The 21,893-nt window shown below is 28.7% G+C and overlaps 1 protein-coding gene across 1 annotated transcript in view; it reads right to left on the reverse strand.

Moving 5' to 3' along the window:
• Nucleotides 1-21,893, reverse strand: part of LOC119606049 (neuronal acetylcholine receptor subunit alpha-7) — a 165,366-nt gene that overhangs the window by 101,609 nt on the left and 41,864 nt on the right. The window contains exons 2-3 of the mRNA XM_037959422.1: nucleotides 21,551-21,595; nucleotides 11,751-11,860 (exon numbers count right to left, since the gene is read on the reverse strand). Of these exons, the coding sequence (XP_037815350.1) occupies nucleotides 11,751-11,860; nucleotides 21,551-21,595 (155 nt within the window). The remainder of the gene's footprint in view (nucleotides 1-11,750; nucleotides 11,861-21,550; nucleotides 21,596-21,893) is intronic.

Below are 21,893 nucleotides of genomic sequence, written 5' to 3' on the forward strand. Positions count from 1 at the left end.
ATTCTATGCAATTGTGTACTAGTATTTGTTTAATGGATATGTAAGCGTGTATATAAAAATATCAAATACATACATGCTGTATGTAAATACATTCATTTTAGTATGTGAATTGTATGTATTAGTAAGTACACAATATAAATTTAATGTTTAATTTAGTTCTTTTTGCTTGATTTTTATACAAACATTGACATCTGTTTAAATAGTTACGAGGTTTTTCTGTTGCTGATTTTCTATTTTATTTTCTATGTGTGCGGTTGGAGTTTTTTTATTAAATATTATAACATTTTATAATTTAAATGGCTTAATAGATGAGTTTTATGTAGATTTTTATTATTTTTGTAATATTTATTTAAATTAAATAGTTATCATCTAGATTATTCAGTCATATATGTATGTAAAACTGTTATTAAAATTTGTTTTGGTTCTTAATACTGTTTAATTCAATATAAATTTATATTGTATATACATATAAATAAGAATATGTATTGTAATATCTATTATGTTCTTTTTTACACTAAATTTCATAAATAAATGCTGGCTAAGACAAAATATTTACTTTATTTGGAGTAAAAAAGGACACATTTTCTATTCCTAAAACTACTTTATCATTTTGACATACATACATATACATATGTATGTGTTAATGTTTTTGTATAACAATAACAACAACAACAACAAAAATATCAACAATAATAAACAATAATATGTCATATTTAATATTTATGCTTGTCACTATTTATGTTTTTTTTTGTTCTATGATGATATGTGACACAAAACTGCAGTGATATATCATCGTCATCAACAACATTATTATCACTAACAGCATCATTATAATCGTCAGCAACAGCATGAAAAGTATTGGATTTTAACAAACTAATGAATACTTATGTATATTTTTCAATGTTTTGTAACTCTTAGCCGTAAAATTGGACATTAGATGGAGAGTTGTAAAATGTAGTGTGAAAATTGTCATAATACAGAGTTTTCATGTAAAAACTGAGTTTTCATGTAAAAACTGAGTTTTTTTGTAAAAACTGAGTTTTTGTGTAAAAACTTAGTTTTTGTGTAAAAACTGAGTTTTTGTGTAAAAACTGAGTTTTTGTGTAAAAAGTTAGTTTTTGTGTAAAAACTGAGTTTTTGTGTAAAAACTTAGTTTTTGTGTAAAAACTTAGTTTTTGTGTAAAAATTGAGTTTTTGTGTAAAAACCGAGTTTTCGTGAAAAAGCAGAGTTTTCGCATAAAAACAGAGTTTTCGTGTAAAAACTGAATTTTTGTGTAAAAACTGAATTTTTGTGTAAAAACTGAATTTTTGTGTAAAAACTGTGTTTTTGTGTAAAAACTGTGTTTTTGTGTAAAAACTGAGTTTTTGTGTAAAAACTTAGTTTTTGTGTAAAAACTTAGTTTTTGTGTAAAAACTTAGTTTTTGTGTAAAAACTTAGTTTTTGTGTAAAAACAGAGTTTTTGTGTAAAAACAGAGTTTTTGTGTAAAACAGAGTTTTCGTCTAAAACCAGAGTTTTCGTGTAAAAACTGAGTTTTCATGTAAAAACTGAGTTTTTTTGTAAAAACTGAGTTTTTTTGTGCAAAATCTTAGTTTTTGTGTAAAAACTGAGATTTGTGTAAAAACTGAGATTTTGTGTAAAAACGGAGTTTTCATGTTAAAATAAAGTTTTTGTGTAAAAACTGAAATTTTTTGTAAAAACTGAGTTTTTTTGTGTATAAACTGAGTTTTTGTGTAAAAACTGAGCTTTTACGTAAAAACTGAATTTTTTGTGTAAAAACTAAGATTTTGTTTAGAAACTGAGGTTTTGTGTAAAACTGAGTTTTTGTGTTAAAACAAAGTTTTGTGTTAAAACTTAGTTTTTGTGTAAGAACTCAGTTTTTTTTTAAACAATCGGTAAAATCTTAGCTTTTGTGTAAAAATTGAGTTTATGAGTAAAAACTGTGTTTTTGTGTAAAACTTAGTTTTTTGTGTAAAAAATGAGTTTTTATGTATAAAACTACTCTTAATGTAGAAAAAGGGTTTTTAGTACGATTTTGCTGCTGTTATTAACAAGAACATTTCTGAACATATAACGGATTGATGCATTAGACCCCTGGATATCTGTTACTTTAAGCAATTTGTTTCAAACAAACAAGCTCATATATGGACTTGGCCTTATCATTATAGCTTCTGATTCCTTTTAAAATTTAAAAATTGAAAATATTCTCTATTTAAATCTTAAATATTTATGTACAATTTCTGTTAACAATAACATTTAATATACATTTTATATAATGGTTATTTGGTTTTTTGGTTTCTAGTCTAGCAATTTAGGTGTTTTGCTTAGCTAAATACAAAGCCTCAAGAAGGCCATAAAAAACAGCAAAAAACCAAAAGATTAAACCTGAATATTTAAAAGTATTTATTTTTTCTAGCTAAAATATTTGGTCAACAACAAACCTTTTGCAAAAATACAAAAATAAAAAGACCAGCCCCAGTCATTGTTGTCAGTTGATATTTTTCTTGTACAATTTTTCGAGTTCTTAACTTGGCTTGTTATTATTATTGTTGTTGTTGCTTCTTGGTAAAACTTAAAGATAAGATAAGTTTTTTCTCTTTACCATTTAAATATTTTCCCTTTTTATATTTAGATTTTTTTTTTTTTGCTAGAAATTTTACATTTATGCAGTTGTTAGCTAAATCTAACAAAGACCAAAACTTCAGTATTCAACTGAGTGAAAAAACGTTTGCACTTTTTTTTTCTTAAAGACAACAATAGAAGAAATAAGAAAAAAATGAAGTGCAGCTCAAACTGATAAACATCATAAGTATTATTGAATAAAATGTTGACACTTTCTTTCTGTGGCAATATTAACAATGAGTTGGGTTTTTTGTTGACACCGATAAAAAAAGAGTCGTTTTTTGTGTTTTTAGTTAGAAAATAACAAAAAATATTATGGTATAATAATACTCAATTAAGAACTTCATAATTGCGGTTCAAGAGGAAAATGGGGGGAAGTTGCATGACCATTTGTGTTAAGTTTCTAATTTGTTAACAAAAGGAAAAATTTGTTCGTAATAATACTATTATTTTCCAATCGTATTAATTATGTATTATTCTGGGTCATTATATATAGACGAGACGATTAAGCCAAAGTTTATATGTCCGTCTGTCTGTTTGCTTGTCTGTCTGTCCGTCTGCCTGTCTTCTGTCTGTCTATCTGTCTGTCTGCCTAGCTGTCCGTCTGTCTGCCTGTCTGTCCTTCTGTTTGTCTGTATATTTATTGAAATCAATTCTCTGAGGACCCCAGATATTTTTGGTACCCAAATCTTCAATAATTCAGTCGACATGCTTTCAAGAACTTTCCTATTTAAAATGAACAAAATCGGTTCATAAATAGCGGAGATATGAACAAAAATTAAGATTAGAATTTTTGTGCATTCAGAAGAAATCCCTCAATCATAATCATTTCCTATTGGGCATGAGATCAATATCATAATTTCCTTCTAAAACTAATATGATTTTAATCTCTTTCTGTTATTAATTTATAACGAAACATAAATTCAATTATTATTTGGATATTAAATTAATTGGTTTTCTATATTTGTGAATAATAATTATTTATTATTACTAATTGTTAGGTATTGTTAATGAATTAGCAGCATTAGTTTGTGCAAAATAAAGTATTATTGATATTTTAATTATATTGATTTAGTAATTCTATACATTTAATCATGTAATAGATTAAAAGGCATTTATATAATTAACTAACAATCTCAAAGCAAATTTTGTGTATTTGTGGTTAATGGCAGAAATATGAATTATATTTTGGGAGAATTCGATAAATATATAAGGGAAGTTTATTTCAAGATATTTTTTTCGATTTACATATTATTTCTGACCTGGTCAATTTATATCTGATATATTGAAGATCTGTGTCCCTAACATATAACAGAGCCTTGGAAAAATTTTGCTCAATTAATATCGATTGATCAAATTTAACTACCCTAAGGCATTTATATGTATATTTGTCTGTAACGATATCTAAAACAGTTTATAATTCTACTTTATCTCTTATCATTTGCCTCAATTGATACTGTAATCAATTTCGTAAAATTTTAATTTTATTTATTTTGTAATGTTTTCTCTTTAGCTCTCTTATTAATGCAACAATTTCTTTAAGCAAAATTTAAATTCAATAATTTCCAATACAATTCACAAAACAAAGAAAAAACTTAAGCAAACATCTGCTGATATTGCTCTAGTTATTGCTTTGAATTTCCGATTAAATTGTGTAGAAAAGATTTGAATAAAAGTAGAAAGAAAATGTTTTTGACTTTACAGAAGGTTTAGTTACAGTTGGTTTTCAAAAATGAAAAGAACAATATTCGATAAAGAATATAAAAGGAAAAGTCATATATGGAAATTTTCCAAAAGGACAATTAAACATAAATGAAACAATCGTCACAACAATTTTACAGGTATTTTTGACAAAAAAAAAATGGGTAAAAATTAATTAAAGTACACACATAAAACAGTAATTGGATTTAAATGTACAACATTTTGAAAAGTGATGCCTACAGAAATTTTTTAAAGTACTTAATTTACACAACACGTTTAAGTATATTTTTCGCACATATCAATCCATGGAGCGTATGAAAATATACGAATTGATAAATATTCATCATACGCCATGTGGCGCATTTAATTGGATACCCAATTATTTTGAAGTTTTTTGGAAATTTTATATAAAAATAGATTGTTGTTAGGAAATCGAAGTGACCATCGTTGTTTGTCTCTTTCTTAATTATTGGTTTATTTACGGATGTACTGCAGTTTGTAGGCTTTCCACGCAAAAATTAAAAAGAAAAATAACTTTACTTCTCAAAATTGAGAATAAAGGTTTGAGGGGAAAAATTTAAGGGTAAATATCTGTCGAATTTAGTTAGTTAGCTAGTTAGTTAGTTAGTTAGTAAGTTAGTTAGTTAGTTAGTTAGTTAGTTAGTTAGTTAGTTAGTTTAGTTAGTTAGTTAGTTAGTTAGTTAGTTAGTTAGTTAGTTAGTTAGTTAGTTAGGTTTAGTTAGTAGTTAGGTAGTTAGTTAGTTAGTTAGTTAGTTAGTTAGTAGTAGTTAGTTAGTTAGTTAGTTAGTTAGTTAGTTAGTAGGTAGTTAGTTAGTAGTTAGTTAGTAAGTAAGTAAGTAAGTAAGTTAGTAGTTAGATAGTTAGTTAATTAGTTAGTTAGTTAGTTAGTAGTTAGTTATTAGTTAGTTGTTAGTAGTTGTTAGTTAGTTAGTAGTTAGTTAGTTAGTTAGTTAGTTAGTAGTTAGATAGTTAGTTAGTTAGTAGTAGTTAGTTAGTTAGTTAGTTAGTTAGTTAGTAGTAGTTAGTAGTATTAGTAGTTAGTAGTTAGTTAGTTAGTAGTAGTTAGTTAGGTTAGTTAGTAGGTATAGTTAGTTAGTTAGTTAGTTAGTTAGTTAGTTAGTTAGTTAGTTAGTTAGTTAGTTAGTTAGTTAGTTAGTTAGTTAGTAGTTAGTTAGTTAGTAGTTAGTTAGTTAGTTAGTAGGTAGTTAGTTAGTAGTTAGTTAGTTAGTTAGTTAGTTAGTTAGTTAGTTAGGTTAGTTAGTAGTTAGTTAGTTAGTTAGTTAGTTAGTTAGTTAGTAGTTAGTTAGTTAGTTAGTTAGTTAGTTAGTTAGTTAGTAGTTAGTTAGTTAGTTAGTTAGTTAGTTAGTTAGTTAGTTAGTAGTTAGTTAGTTAGTTAGTTAGTTAGTAGTTAGTTAGTTAGTTAGTTAGTTAGTTAGTTAGTTAGTTAGTTAGTTAGTTAGTTAGTTAGTTAGTTAGTTAGTTAGTTAGTAGTAGTTAGTTAGTAGTTAGTTAGTTAGTTAGTTAGTTAGTTAGTTAGTTAGTTAGTTAGTTAGTTAGTTAGTTAGTTAGTTAGTTAGTTAGTTAGTTAGTTAGTTTAGTTAGTTAGTTAGTTAGTAGTTAGTTAGTTAGTTAGTAGTTAGTTAGTAGTAGTTAGTTAGTTAGTTAGTTAGTTAGTTAGTTAGTTAGTTAGTTAGTTAGTTAGTTAGTAGTAGTTAGTTAGTTAGTTAGTTAGTTAGTTAGTTAGTTAGTTAGTTAGTTAGTTAGTTAGTTAGTAGTTAGTTAGTTAGTTAGTTAGTTAGTTAGTTAGTTAGTAGTTAGTTAGTAGTTAGTTAGTAGTTAGTTAGTTAGTTAGTTAGTTAGTTAGTTAGTTAGTAGTTAGTTAGTTAGTTAGTTAGTTAGTTAGTTAGTTAGTTAGTTAGTTAGTTAGTTAGTTAGTTAGTTAGTTAGTTAGTTAGTTAGTAGTTAGTTAGTTAGTTAGTTAGTTAGTTAGTTAGTTAGTTAGTTAGTTAGTTAGTTAGTTAGTTAGTAGTTAGTTAGTTAGTTAGTTAGTTAGTTAGTTAGTTAGTTAGTTAGTTAGTTAGTTAGTTAGTAGTTAGTTAGTTAGTAGTTAGTTAGTTAGTTAGTTAGTTAGTTAGTAGTTAGTTATAGTTAGTTAGTTAGTTAGTTAGTTAGTTAGTTAGTTAGTTAGTTAGTAGTTAGTTAGTTAGTTAGTTAGTTAGTAGTTAGTTAGTTAGTTAGTTAGTTAGTTAGTTAGTTAGTTAGTAGTTAGTTAGTTAGTTAGTTAGTAGTTAGTTAGTTAGTAGTTAGTAGTTAGTTAGTTAGTTAGTTAGTTAGTTAGTTAGTAGTTAGTTAGTTAGTTAGTTAGTTAGTTAGTTAGTTAGTTAGTTAGTTAGTTAGTTAGTTAGTTAGTTAGTTAGTTAGTTAGTTAGTTAGTTAGTTAGTTAGTTAGTTAGTTAGTTAGTTAGTTAGTTAGTTAGTTAGTTAGTTAGTTAGTTAGTTAGTTAGTTAGTTAGTTAGTTAGTTAGTTAGTTAGTTAGTTAGTTAGTTAGTTAGTAGTTAGTTAGTTAGTTAGTTAGTTAGTTAGTTAGTTAGTTAGTTAGTTAGTTAGTTAGTTAGTTAGTTAGTTAGTTAGTTAGTTAGTTAGTTAGTTAGTTAGTTAGTTAGTTAGTTAGTTAGTTAGTTAGTTAGTTAGTTAGTTAGTTAGTTAGTTAGTTAGTTAGTTAGTTAGTTAGTTAGTTAGTTAGTTAGTTAGTTAGTTAGTTAGTTAGTAGTTAGTTAGTAGTTAGTTAGTTAGTTAGTTAGTTAGTTAGTTAGTTAGTTAGTTAGTTAGTAGTTAGTTAGTTAGTTAGTTAGTTAGTTAGTAGTTAGTTAGTTAGTTAGTTAGTTAGTTAGTTAGTTAGTTAGTTAGTAGTTAGTTAGTAGTTAGTTAGTTAGTTAGTTAGTTAGTTAGTTAGTTAGTTAGTTAGTTAGTTAGTTAGTTAGTTAGTTAGTTAGTTAGTTAGTTAGTTAGTTAGTTAGTTAGTTAGTTAGTTAGAAAGCATGAGTCACAGATTTATTGAAAGTTTTTTTAAGAAACATAAAAAATTTCGATGCAAATTTTGCTTTTTTCCTTAATTACGATATAATATTTCACAATTCTCTGTTTATGACAATTACATCTGATAATTACTTTACTTTCATTTAAAATATCACAATATTACAATACTATTCTTAGACTACACGTTTAACTTCAAATGCAGAAACACAATAGTAATTTTATCTCAAATTTAAGATCGAAATGCAAGTGTTCAATGTCTTCATGTATTATTTGTACCCTACGTCTGGGTGTCATTTTTGGTTTCAAACAAAAAGTAATATTAAAGCTTGCCACAAATGTTTTAGTGTGTGCGTGTTGCATGTTCCATAATCGTATTTGTTTATTTAAAAGGATGTCATTGTGTGGTATTGTATTAATATCAATAGATAAACAATTATGTTACCAGCAGTTCAGGGTACCAGTTATCCTCTGCACCAACGAAACAAAAATTTTACAAATTTAATTTTATTTGAAATTGGAAAAATTTGAAACAGTTTGTATAAAATTTGTAGTTTATTGAATCTTAAATTGATCAATTGATACATAAATATATGTATACTGTACATATATAAAATGAAAGCTAATTTGAAATGCTTCTCATTACAATTAAGAAAGAAGCTTGTCGGCAACTGTTATTTGTTTTAAACTGCAGGGATTTAATATGTACTTTGCGTATACATTTGTATGTTCATGTAGTCATTGTGGTTATTTTTATCATTAAAGAAACCACACAAATATATTTTGTCTTGTATGCAGGTATTTTGGTTAAAATTGAATTCCTTTGTATTGTGAAACAAGTTGAAAAAGAACCCAATTGGAAAAATCTAACACACAAAATATTCTTAAAAACACTGAATATCTGAAATTTATTCATTGACTAGTCCTTTTATAAATTTGTGTTATCTTTAAAACTGCTATTTTAGAAATTATTATCCAAAATATCTCATTTTACTTTGCATACTATCCACAGTATATTTCCTGCAGGGATTTTTCCCTGTTTATGCTTCAAGTCTATATTCGAACATGTGAAGTCATTTGTACGTTTTTCTTTTCTTCTTTAACAATATTGGTTTGGGTATGACTTTTTTCGTTTATATACATATGTACATAATATGTATGTACGGAAATGCATTTGAGCAAGCGACACGATATTGTACTTACATATGTGTCAAAAAGAAGAACATAAAATAGCAAGGAAAAGTTGGGCAAAAAGTTTAATTAATGAAAATAACTTTTTTTTTTGGAGGATCACATCTATTGATAACTTCTTTGTCAATATTTTTATACCTATCAATAAATTAACTTGTCGAAAAATCGGCATTAATTCCATACCACAGTAAAATCTTAAGTGAACATCAAATGTATTATTTGGTATTTAAATCAACAGGCTAAAGATGGAAAGAATAATAATATTTTGGAACGATCAGGATTCTCAGAAAGTATTTAAAATTATAACATTACTATATTAAAATTCCTGAAAAAAGACCTCAATTTTAACGGCTAATATCTTTCCCTTATAAGATTAAATAACTTTAGAGAAATGTCCTATTTCGTTGACTCGTAGTGTCTTGTTCATGCATGGATGGCAACTAAATATTGGCTACTAGTACTACACACTCACATATCACATATAAATAAGTATGTGTGTCTGCATAAGTATTTACTATATGTTCAATGAATGTATGCTAACTGTCTGATTTTATTTCTGTTAACATGATAAATGGACTCAAAACATCACAAACATACAAGCGACGAATGCGATTACATACCCACAATAGTAATACAGTAAAAGACTGCCCTGCTGTTCGGTGTGTCGACTTCACACACTTTACTAGCTTAATTTCTGCTCGTATTGTACCAACAGTGTTTTTCCCCACATGGGACAATAAAGTGCTAATTTACCTTCTTTTTTAGCATTACAGCGATACAAAACCAAATATTGAGACTTTGGTAAAAATATGCTACAAGTAATGGACTGTTTCCAAAACTGCCTGGTGAATTTGTTTCTGTGAGTTTTTAACAAAAATTTAAAATGAAAAATGTAGTTAAACGAAATACATATATAAGAATAAAAAAAAAACAACAATAAAATATAAAAAGAAATGTGCATTTACAGCAACAATAAAAATAAAACGAATAATATAATAGAATAAACTGTGGGTATTGAAAGCGAAGATTAGAACAAAAATTATAAATAATATTTTTGAAAAAGATTCAAAAGAAAACAAAAACTAGAACTGAACTATAACTAAACTAGAATTGAACTAGAACTGAACTAGAACTGAACTAAACTGAACTAGAACTGAACTAGAACTGAACTAGAAATGAACTAGAACTGAACTAGAACTGAACTAGAACTGAACTAGAACTGAACTAGAACTGAACTAGAACTGAACTAGAACTGAACTAGAACTGAACTAGAAACTGAACTAGAACTGAACTAGAACTGAACTAGAACTGAACTAGAACTGAACTAGAACTGAACTAGAACTGAACTAGAACTGAACTAGAACTGAACTAGAACTGAACTAGAACTGAACTAGAACTGAACTAGAACTGAACTAGAACTGAACTAGAACTGAACTAGAACTGAACTAGAACTGAACTAGAACTGAACTAGAAACTGAACTAGAACTGAACTAGAACTGAACTAGAACTGAACTAGAACTGAAACTAGAACTGAACTAGAACTGAACTAGAACTGAACTAGCTGAACTAGAACTGAACTAGAACTGAACTAGAACTGAACTAGAACTGAACTAGAACTGAACTAGAACTGAACTAGAACTGAACTAGAACTGAACTAGAACTGAACTAGAACTGAACTAGAACTGAACTAGAACTGAACTAGAACTGAACTAGAACTGAACTAGAACTGAACTAGAACTGAACTAGAACTGAACTAGAACTGAACTAGAACTGAACTAGAACTGAACTAGAACTGAACTAGAACTGAACTAGAACTGAACTAGAACTGAACTAGAACTGAACTAGAACTGAACTAGAACTGAACTAGAACTGAACTAGAACTGAACTAGAACTGAACTAGAACTGAACTAGAACTGAACTAGAACTGAACTAGAACTGAACTAGAACTGAACTAGAACTGAACTAGAACTGAACTAGAACTGAACTAGAACTGAACTAGAACTGAACTAGAACTGAACTAGAACTGAACTAGAACTGAACTAGAACTGAACTAGAACTGAACTAGAACTGAACTAGAACTGAACTAGAACTGAACTAGAACTGAACTAGAACTGAACTAGAACTGAACTAGAACTGAACTAGAACTGAAGACTGAACTAGAACTGAACTAGAACTGAACTAGAACTGAACTAGAACTGAACTAGACTGAACTAGAATGACTAACTAGAACTGAACTAGAACTGAACGTAAACCGTTTATCAGTTTTCCCAGCTAATCTAATAGAAGTAAAATTTTAATAATTTATGTTTTCTGTATGAAAATGTTTAAACTTGGAAGCTAAAAAGTTCTTATCACCCATGTATCACTGTGCCTCATAATAGTAACCAGAGCGGAGCGCAACCCAAACATAGATGGGGAAAATAAAAGATAAATAAAACAACACATACTTACGCTCCATTTGACTTATATGTCAAATATGCACAGCAACAGAAATAAATTGTTTTTTTCTTATTTTTTTAATAACACAGAATGACACAGAAATGAAGCCACATACAGCTATTAAAGTTTTACAGTCTCAACGCAATTTATACACCCAATTCGTAATTGTTACTCTATGTAATACAGTAATATACATACATATATTTTTTATTATATTTCATTTAGTTTTTTTTGCAACGAAATGCAAGTATTTGAAAACATTTGTTAAAATAAAACAAAAACCCCAAACCTTCATCAACACAACAGCAATCGCAGCATCAACAACATCATCGCCCAGTAACTTGAATGTAAACCAGTGCATAAAGTTTCAAGCAGTCAAGAGGAGTACCATTTCCATTTATTTACTTGTTTTTGTTCTTGTTGTTTTTAAAATATAATTGAAAAAATAACAACAAAAACAACAATAAAACTGTAACACTAGAAAAGATATTTGTTTAAGTGTTTTGTAAAGTAAAACATGGGTAAATTTACGCTAAAATGCACTTATGTGTCTTTAAGGGGAATATAGAATTTACGAAGAAGATTTCATTTTTAAAGTGCGTAATATTTCTTGGAATATCTTTCTAGCAAGGATAACTTAAAATCTACATTTAAAAGGAATTTAAATTTCTTATGCTATAAAACTGTTCTATGCAGTTGATTGCTTAATCTTGAAATACAAATCGTTTGTCTGTCCGTCTTACCTGTTGTACATCAAAACATCTGGTTTCCATAAACGATGAGGTGGTATTCGTAGATCTCTAACACCACCATAATCGCTGGCATTCCATCTTAAGTTCATATCATTCCATTCCTGAAAATAAGGAGATAAATAGAGGAAATTTATTTAAAAAATATATTTCTAAATGTTTTAATACTGAAGGTAAATTTTAAAAGTAAATTTCAATGATGAAATTTGTTTAAATGTTATGAAAAGATTACGAAGTCCATATAAGTTGAAAGTTCAGTTTCTAGATGTTAACTTATGATAACCTATATATATATAGCTCTGTATTGCTTGAATACTTTTCTTCTAAATTTTCTTTTTTTCGACCCCACTGTTTTTAATTATAAATGTAGCAATAATGTAAATTATCGCAACTATAACACTATTATTGCAAGTTTTTCATTAGTTTTTTAATAAGTATTTTCTTTAGCACTTTTTTGTGCAACTTACACTTTCTACAAGTCTTTTGTTTTAATAATTTGCTATGATTGGTTTCATTTAAACAATTTTCGATTTTTTTTTTTTTACAATTTTATTGCTTTTCTCTTTAGAAAATGTTCTCCTTTTTCAAATAAACTTTTCATTTATACGAAATTTTTGTTAATAAGTTTCTTTTTTTGCTTTTTTCCGGTTGTCAACTGGCAAAAAACATCTCTAAAGAAATAAATTGAAAATCGGAATAGAATGAAGGGTAGAGGTGGGTAAAGGAAACAAAAATAGCAATTCTTTTGTGTGAAACTTAAAGTCATCACAATTGACCAGTCTAAAAATCTGCTGGCTGTTGTGATATTTTCTTTTATTGTTTCAAATGGTAAGTTTTTTATATTAGAAGGGATCATTTGTACTCATTAGAGTAAAAGTACTCATTTAGGTATGAATAATATGTATGTATGTAAAAGTATTTAAAGGAGCAAAGCAATGTATATGTGTTAGATTAGTAAACAATTACTGTTACTACCCTGTAGTTTAGCAGACAGCAAAATATCGATTGTAGCCTCCTTTATAAGCTCTTGCCTATAGTTTTTTTTCAATATAAGTAGTCTCGATTGCAGACTGGACTATATATAGTCTAAACTCATAGACCCAGAGACTGTAGTGTCTTCTATATTCTGGACTAAAGTCTCATCTATAGGCTGCAATTTAATCTCGTCTGTAATTTGGTCTATATAGTCTAGACGTTAGTCTGGAATATAGTCTTAGTGTCTTCTATATTCTGGACTATAGTCTCATCTATTTTTAGTCTCGTCTGTAATTTGGTCAATATAGTCTAGACGTTAGCTTGGAATATAGTCTCAGTGGGGACTTTAGTTTCGTCTGTATTATGGAGTACTGTCTCGTCTAGAGTCTGAACATAATCTTGTCTATAGACTGGACTATAGTATTTAGTTTCGTCTATAGTCTGGACTACAATCTCGTTTATAGTCGGGACTATACATTCCTTTATAATCTGAACTATAGGCGAGAATATAAAGAGTGTCTGGACTACAGTTTCACCTATAGTCTGGACTATAATCTAGTCTATGGTCTGGATTATAATATCGTCTATAGTCTCGCCTATAGTGGACTAAAGTCACGTGTGAAGTCTGGAGTATAGTCACGTCTATAGTCTGGGGGAGAGCCTCGTCTATACAGTCGACTCGACTGTAGTATAATCTATAGTATGGACTATAGTCTTGTCTATAATCTCGTCTATTATCTTGCCTATAGTCTCGTCTATAGTCTCGTCTTTAGTCCCGTTTGTAGTCTGGACTATAGTCTCGTCCGTAGTCTGGACTATAGACTCGTCTCTAGTCTGAACTGTAGTCTAGTCTATAGTTTAGACTATAGTCTCGTCTATTATCAAGACTATCGTCTTGTCTATAGTCTCGACTATAGTCCCATCTGTAGTCTGGACTATAGTCTTGTCTATAGTCCCGTCTGTAGTCTGGACTGTAGTCTCGTCTACAGTTTGGACTATAGTCTCGTCAATAGTCTGGAGTATAGTATCGTCAGTAGTCTGCACTATGATCTCTTCTATAGTCCGGATTTTAATCTCGTTTATAGGCTGGACTATAATAGCCTCGTCTGTAGTTGAACTATAGGCTCGTCTAAAATTTGGACTATTTGGACTAGTCTATTGTCCTGTCTATAGACTCGCCTAAAGTCTGGATTATAGTGTCGTCTACAGTCTGGGCTATAGTCTCGTCTGTAGTGTGGACTATAGACTCGTCTATATTCTGGACTATAGTCTTGTCTATAGTCTGGATTATAGTTTCGTCTGTAGTTTGGACTATGGTCTCTTATATAGTCTGGATTATAATGTCGTCTATAATATGGACTATAATCTAGTCTGTAGTCTGGAATATAGTGTAGAGTATAATCTGGACTATAGTCTGGAGTGTGGTCTCGTCTGTAGTCTGGACTATAATCTCGTCTATATTATGGATAATAGTCTCACCTATAGTCTTTACTATAGTTCCGTTCTATAATCTCGTCTTTAGCTTGGACTATAGTGACGTTAATTGTCTGAAGTATACTCGCCCATTGTCTGTTATATAGTTTATTTGAACTATATTTTATAAAATCATAAATGAACTTCTTTTAAAACTGCTGGAAACTAATACTTGAGCAAGTAGAACAACTACTACAACAATTATACTTTATTACAAATATACCACCAAGTTAATTAATTTTAGGATTTTTTTTTCTTTCTTCTCTTTTCATAAAAGAGATTTTTGCAATTAGTGCTGTTGACATTTTAATGATGCCAAACAAATAATACGGGTTATGGGATAAGTATAAGCAATGCAAATATATATAGTTGAAGATATGTATATTCCTCATTTTGGCCTAAACAATCTTAACTCTTAGTAAGTAATTTCTGGCATTATTTACGAAGTCCTTTGTTAAAAAATATATTGTGAAAGTTATATTAAAAATATATAAAGAAAATCTTTTATAAGATAAAATTAAACTCAAATTTTCAAAAGTATTTCTTAAATTGTTTAAATTTGTTATTTTTAAATTTTTTTGTTAAACCTGTTTAAGAATCGACTGCTTTGGGCTTAATAACCCCACAAAAAGAATTTTCAAGTTTTGTGAAAATTTATTTTTTAATTTTGCTTTTTTACAGCATTCTTTGTTTAATTTAACCAAACGCGATTTCTTTGCCAAAATTGCTTTTTACGGAAATTGAAAAGTAGTTTTTTTTTTTTCAATTTTGCCTTCACGTTTAAATGTTTTTTTTCTGTAGGATTTTGTATTTTTAAACAAAAAATGGCGTCACTAAAATAAAAATAAAAAAGTTGTTAAAAAAGACATCACTTTACTCTGGCTATATTATTTCCCTTGTTTACATTTGTTGTCATCTATTTTTTATATTAAACATTTAAAACAGAAACAGAAACAAAAAAAACGTTACACAAAAGGAAATTGTATATAAAACGTTGTAATAAAAATCCAAATCAAATGCATTTTTCTTGTGCATTTTTTAGTTTTTTTGAGACATTATTTTTCGTTGTTTTACTTTGGCTAGAAAATTTATACATAGTAAATGTGAAAGTGTACTTTTTTTTTGTTTTATAAAAAATGTATTTGGTTTGTTAAAGTGACATCCCAGAATGGTATTTACTTGCAACAAACTGTAAAAGTAACAATGATTGTGACATTAATAAAAATCTTGTTTAAATTCAAAGTTAAATATGTCGTCTACAAGAGAACAGGACATTTTATTAAAATAATCTTGTAGGAAGATAAAGAGCAGGAGAATAGTAATCGAAGTAATGGATTTAAGATAAAAATATTAAAGATAATGTTATTAATTAGCATACGTTTTAGATTTGACATAATAGTTCAGACATTAGGATAGACTATAGAACAGATTATAATCCAAACTATAGAAAAGGCTATAGCCCATATTATAGTAAAGACTATAAATAGTCCATGCTTTGATGTTCTCTATAGCTATATAGTATAGTACAGACTGTAATTCTAAATATTGACAAGAATATATAAGAGACTAGTTCATACTTTAGGCGATATTAAGTATAGTCCGGTCTATAATAGAGACTATAGTTCAGATTAAGGCAAGACTTCATACGAGATATAATTTGAAAAAATTTTAATATTAAGTATTTTTAATATTAATTGAATATTATTTCAGGCTTGAGTTCGATTCCCACTTGGGGATAAGAATTTTTTCTTAAATGATTTCTTTACCATTTTTATCAATGTTTTTTTTTAAGAAATTTTTTTCATATATTTTTTTGTAGGTTTTGTGGTTTTAGTTTAATCATATTCTTTGACTGTTTTTTGTGGTTTATTCATAATCCTTCAGCCAGACAGACAGACACATTACTTTACTGTTGCTTCCAATATTGAAAAAGGGGAGGGACTCCTTGGGGAGAATTTACCATAAAATGAATTGTGTAAAGTTTTGTGTCAACAGGATGAGTAATAGGAAAAAATGGACATTTAATATAATGAAGTTGTTTTCTGCCTGGTCTAGTTTATGGCAAATTGTTTAAGGGAAATTGGATTTTTTTCGAGGCAGTAAATTTTATTTTAATAAATTTAATTTAAAAAGTGATTAAAATGGCAGTTCAAATTAAAGTCTCAAATTTGTTATTAATTAGTTAATTTATCAAATGTTTTTAGTTCCAAAAAATATTATTAAAACATACATTCAGTCACTAGAATATAGAGGAGACTGTAGTCCGGCCTATAGAAGAGACTATAGTTCATACCATAGTCCATAGTACTTAGACAGAAGGCAAGACTGTAAACTAAACTAGTCCAGACTATAAATAAACGACGAATTATAGGAGAGTATATACGAACTATAGGCCAGATTATAGACTAGACTATAAATTGAACAACAGTTCAAACCACAAATGAGACCACAGACCAGATCATAGTCCAAACTACTATCCAGAATAGTCTATAGAGCAAACCGTAGTTCAAACTACAGTCCATACTAACCCCTAGACCAGATCATAGTCAAAACTACAGCCCAGACTATAGTCTAGACTATAGAGAAGAATTTAGACCTATAGTCTGGTCTATAAACCAGACTTTATTAGAGAGTATAATACTGACTATAGTCTAGACTGGTCCATAGTCGAGGACCAGACTGTAGACTAGAATATAGTAGCTATTATATACCATATTATAGGCCAGACTATAGTCTAGACAATTGACCAGGTCCAGACCATAAATTAAACTACAGTCCAGAACATAGTTCTGGCTAAAGGCACGCATATTGTTCAGATTATAAACTATATTATATACTACACATTATACCTATATAGACCAGACTAGAATGTAGACCAGATAATAGCGCAGACAACAGACCATACCATACATCAGAATTTGGACCATGCTATAGTCCAGACTTTTGAATAGGTAATAGACTAGACTATAGTCTAGACAATAGACCAGGTTACTATCTAGACAATAGACTATAGTCCAGGCAATAGACCAGACTATAGTCCTGACTATTGACTAGATTATAGACCTGACTATAGACCAGAGTATAGTCTAGTCTATAGTATAGTCCTGAATATAGACCAGACTATAGCCCTTGCTATAGACTAGACTATAGTCCTTGCTATAGATCAGACTATAGTCCTGGCTATAGACCAGACTATAGTCCTTGCTATAGACCATAATAGTGTCCTGAACAAAGACCATACTATAGTCCTGACTATAGACCAGACTATAATTGAGACTATGGACCTCCCTGTAGTCCAGACAATAGCTAAAATCCTGACTAGAAATCAGAATAAAGTCCAGACTATAAATTTAATATCAACAACTTTAAACTTAATTGGTTAAATACAAACCAAAGACTTTAAAATAAAAGAAAACGATTGATTAGAATTTCGTAAAAGATAATTAAAATTAAATTATTAATATTCTTTTGACAGCACTAAGTTGTCGCTTAAAAAATAACCCTTATCAAGACTTCAAGTGACAATGACAGCTTTTTGAAAAATTAATTGTGAAAACAAATATTAGCTCTGAAATGTAAGTATTTTTAGTCCCTTAATAAAACTTTGTTTAAAATCCTTTAATCATGTCAAAGAAATTACAGTGCAGTTTATTATAAATAGTTTTTTTCCGTTTCCTTGTAACTCATAGCTTTTTGCGATAAACAAACTTTTTTTCTATCTTGTCAATGGTTGTCTTAGTTTAAGCAGACAAAATTTCATTACAACTTCTTACAAGTTGCTAGAAAAAAATTTCTTATTTCTTCTTTATAGTTTTGGCATAGATATTTTCTTTTTGGTGGAATATAAATATATATATATTTTTTATTTTTGCAAAAAACACACTTCAAAATAGAAAAATGATAAATTACTTTACCAAAACTGGGAGAAGAATATTTAAATTTTCTTATATGAAAAATGTTAAAAGAAACAGACTAAATTTATTTAAGACTTAATCAAAAAGAAATAAAGATTACAGCATTATAGAGATAATCCTCCCTGAACCAACCTATAAACAGTCTTCTGCTAGCGTTTATTGCGTTTGAGTTTTAACAATTTGTTAACTGTTTTCTTAAGTATTTTTTCAGGCTAAATTGCTAGATATCCAAATAGTATTTGTATACAAGTATTATTTTCTTTGCAAATCTAGTGATATATTTTTTCTTTAGGCCAAAAACATTTTTGTTAACTTGTTTTATTCCATTTGCTGGTTAACAAATGTTCAATAGCAATATTTACTTCTCCCACACTAATACCAACAATAACTTTAAGGTTCATTTTTGCTTTAAAATGTTTTTTTTTTTTTGTGATAAACGTTTCTTTTGCTGTTCACTTGATTTGTATTTTTTTCTTTTCGTTTAGCTTGTGGGATATTTGTGTTTAACCACAAGATAAATTGTAACCATATTTTGTTTGGTCAAATTGCTAAAATATGTGGCCAATTCTTTAGGCTATTTATTTTATACTACAACACTATACTGCTATCAAATGAATGAAAAGCTAGAGGAAGTACAGAGAAAATAAAGCAAATGGAAATCCTCACTCCAGAGATTTTTACTCTATGTATTTTTTTGATTACATGCTTGTTTTCCCATGAAATGAAATTCATATGTCTATGATGATTTTCTCATTTATAAGAGTTTTACTTAATTTTAGATTAAAATATATAACTTTTGTATTTATATTTTTTTATTTGTTTCTTATACTTGTTCAGGAAAAAACTACAGCATTTTTAGAACAGTTTTTTTTTTTTTTTTAATCTGATTTAAACGAAAATGTGAAGGATTTATAGACAGAAAACTGAACTGAACTAGAACTGAACTAGAACTGAACTAGAAACTGAACTAGAACTGAACTAGAACTGAACTAGAACTGAACTAGAACTGAACTAGAACTGAACTAGAACTGAACTAGAACTGAACTAGACCCTGACTAGAACTGAACTAGAACTGAACTAGAACTAGAACTGAACTAGAATGAACTAGAACGAACTGAACTAGAACTGAACTAGAACTGAACTAGAACTGAACTAGAACGAACTAGAACTGAACTAGAACTGAACTAGAACTGAACTGAACGAACTAGAACTGAACTAGAACTGAACTAGAACTGAACTAGAACTGAACTAGAACTGAACTAGAACTGAACTAGAACTGAACTAGAAACTGAACTAGAACTGAACTAGAACTGAACTAGAACGCTGAACTAGAACTGAACTAGAATGAACTAGAGACTGAACTAGAACTGAACTAGAAATGAACTAGAACTGAAATAGAACTGAACTAGAAATAACTAGAACTAAACTAGAACTGAACTAGAACTGAACTAGAACTGAAATAGAACTGAACTAGAACTGAACTAGACTGAACTAGAACTGAACTAGAACTGAACTAGAAACTGAACTAGAATGAACTAGAACTGACCTAGAACTGAACTAGAACTGAAACTAGAAACTGAACTAGAACTGAACTAGAACTGAACTAGAACTGAACTAGAACTGAACTAGAACTGAACTAGAACTGAACTAGAACTGAACTAGAACTGAACTAGAACTGAACTAGAACTGAACTAGAACTGAACTAGAACTGAACTAGAACTGAACTAGAACTGAACTAGAACTGAACTAGAACTGAACTAGAACTGAACTAGAACTGAACTAGAACTGAACTAGAACTGAACTAGAACTGAAACTAGAACTGAACTAGAACTGAACTAGAACTGAACTAGAACTGAACTAGAACTGAACTAGAACTGAACTAGACTGCACTAGAACTGAACTAGAAACTGAACTAGAACTGAACTAGAACTGAACTAGAACTGAACTAGAACTGAACTAGAACTGAACTAGAACTGAACTAGAACTGAACTAAGAACTGAACTAGAAACTGAACTAGAAACTGAACTAGAACTGAACTAGAACTGAACTAGAACTGAACTAGAACTGAACTAGAACTGAACTAGAACTGACTAGAACTGAACTAGAACTGAACTAGAACTGAACTAGAACTGAACTAGAACTGAACTAGAACTGAACTAGAACTGAACTAGAACTGAACTAGAACTGAACTAGAACTGAACTAGAACTGAACTAGAACTGAACTAGAACTGAACTAGAACTGAACTAGAACTGAACTAGAACTGAACTAGAACTGAACTAGAACTGAACTAGAACTGAACTAGAACTGAACTAGAACTGAACTAGAAAACTAGAACTGAACTAGAACTGAACTAACTGAACTAGAACTGAACTAGAACTGAACTAGAACTGAACTAGAACTGAACTAGAACTGAACTAGAACTGAACTAGAACTGAACTAGAACTGAACTAGAACTGAACTAGAACTGAACTAGAACTGAACTAGACTGAACTAGAACTGAACTAGAACTGAACTAGAACTGAACTAGAACTGAACTAGAACTGAACTAGAACTGAACTAGAACTGAACTAACTAGAACTGAAGAACTGAACTGGAACTGGCTTAATGGGTTAAACGACTTTAGACGAGTTTACGTGACTATAGATAAGCTTATCTGTAAAAAGTGTTAGATAATTCTATTATTAAGGATCGATCTAAACCTAAATCTTAAGTATTAAGTATTTATAAAAATCTTTCTAGTTCAGTGTAATTTTAGTTTATTGTTACGTTCACAATTTATATCATTCATGTAGTGCTTTCCCCAATTCGTCTTTATTTCTCATCATTTTAATTTCCGTTTGTAATTTGTTTAGTTTTATTTAACATTCCTTTTCGTTTACCATGAAAAATTTGTGGTTTCTTTAAGGAATGAGATAAAAACATCATTCTTGTCTTGTATCAAGTTTTCTTATGTTTTTTTATGCAGCATTATTTATATTGCAAATTTATTTTGGCTTGTTATAAACAAATTGCAAATTTTGGTTATTTTCTCTTAACATTTCCACTGATTTGATTTTCTTCATCAACTGTAGTTCTCCTAAGTATATCAAACGTAGTTAAAGAAATATTTTAAAGGCAACAGCAACTGAAGCTTTAGTTATGCAGCCTCAAGAAGTATATCTTTTATGCCACAAGTTTGATTAAAATGTATAATAAATATTTGTTTTCATTTTATTTACTTAGTAAAATGATATAAAGTGTATGAGATATGTATCTGTTAGGCTATAAATACATCTATTTCTTTTGTTTTCAAATATTAATTGTTACAAATATTTGTGTAGTTATATACAAATAAAAATTTGTATTCATTATTCTTTAATATAAGATAGTTTTTTTGAGTATTTTGTATTGTTATAAAAGTGAAGAATAATTACGAAAAATTATTTACTTACCAATTTCAACCAAATATTTGTTATAAGCAATTGATTCTTTTCATCCTGCAAAGACAAAGGAAATAAGAAAATTTATTGTAAATTAATTTCATTAAATATTTGGTTTCTATTAATATGGTCAGATTATGTGGGTAAGACAAGGTTAAAGTTATAAACTTATTTCGTGTTAACTTTTTTATTGAATTAGCCTTGTATCAGATAAACAAATATAAATAAATGTTTTGTTTATCTTCTTTTGCTTTAGATGTTTTTAAAAGTATCATTATTTCATCTTGTTTATTTATATTTTTGTTAACTCGCTTTTTATGCAAAAACTTTTCTATAAGATTTCTTTAAATATGTC

The sequence above is a fragment of the Lucilia sericata genome, unplaced genomic scaffold (assembly GCF_015586225.1).
Source record: "Lucilia sericata isolate MDLA Ls3-8-SP2 unplaced genomic scaffold, ASM1558622v1 Contig000548F_arrow, whole genome shotgun sequence".
Taxonomy (NCBI): Eukaryota; Metazoa; Arthropoda; class Insecta; order Diptera; family Calliphoridae; genus Lucilia; species Lucilia sericata.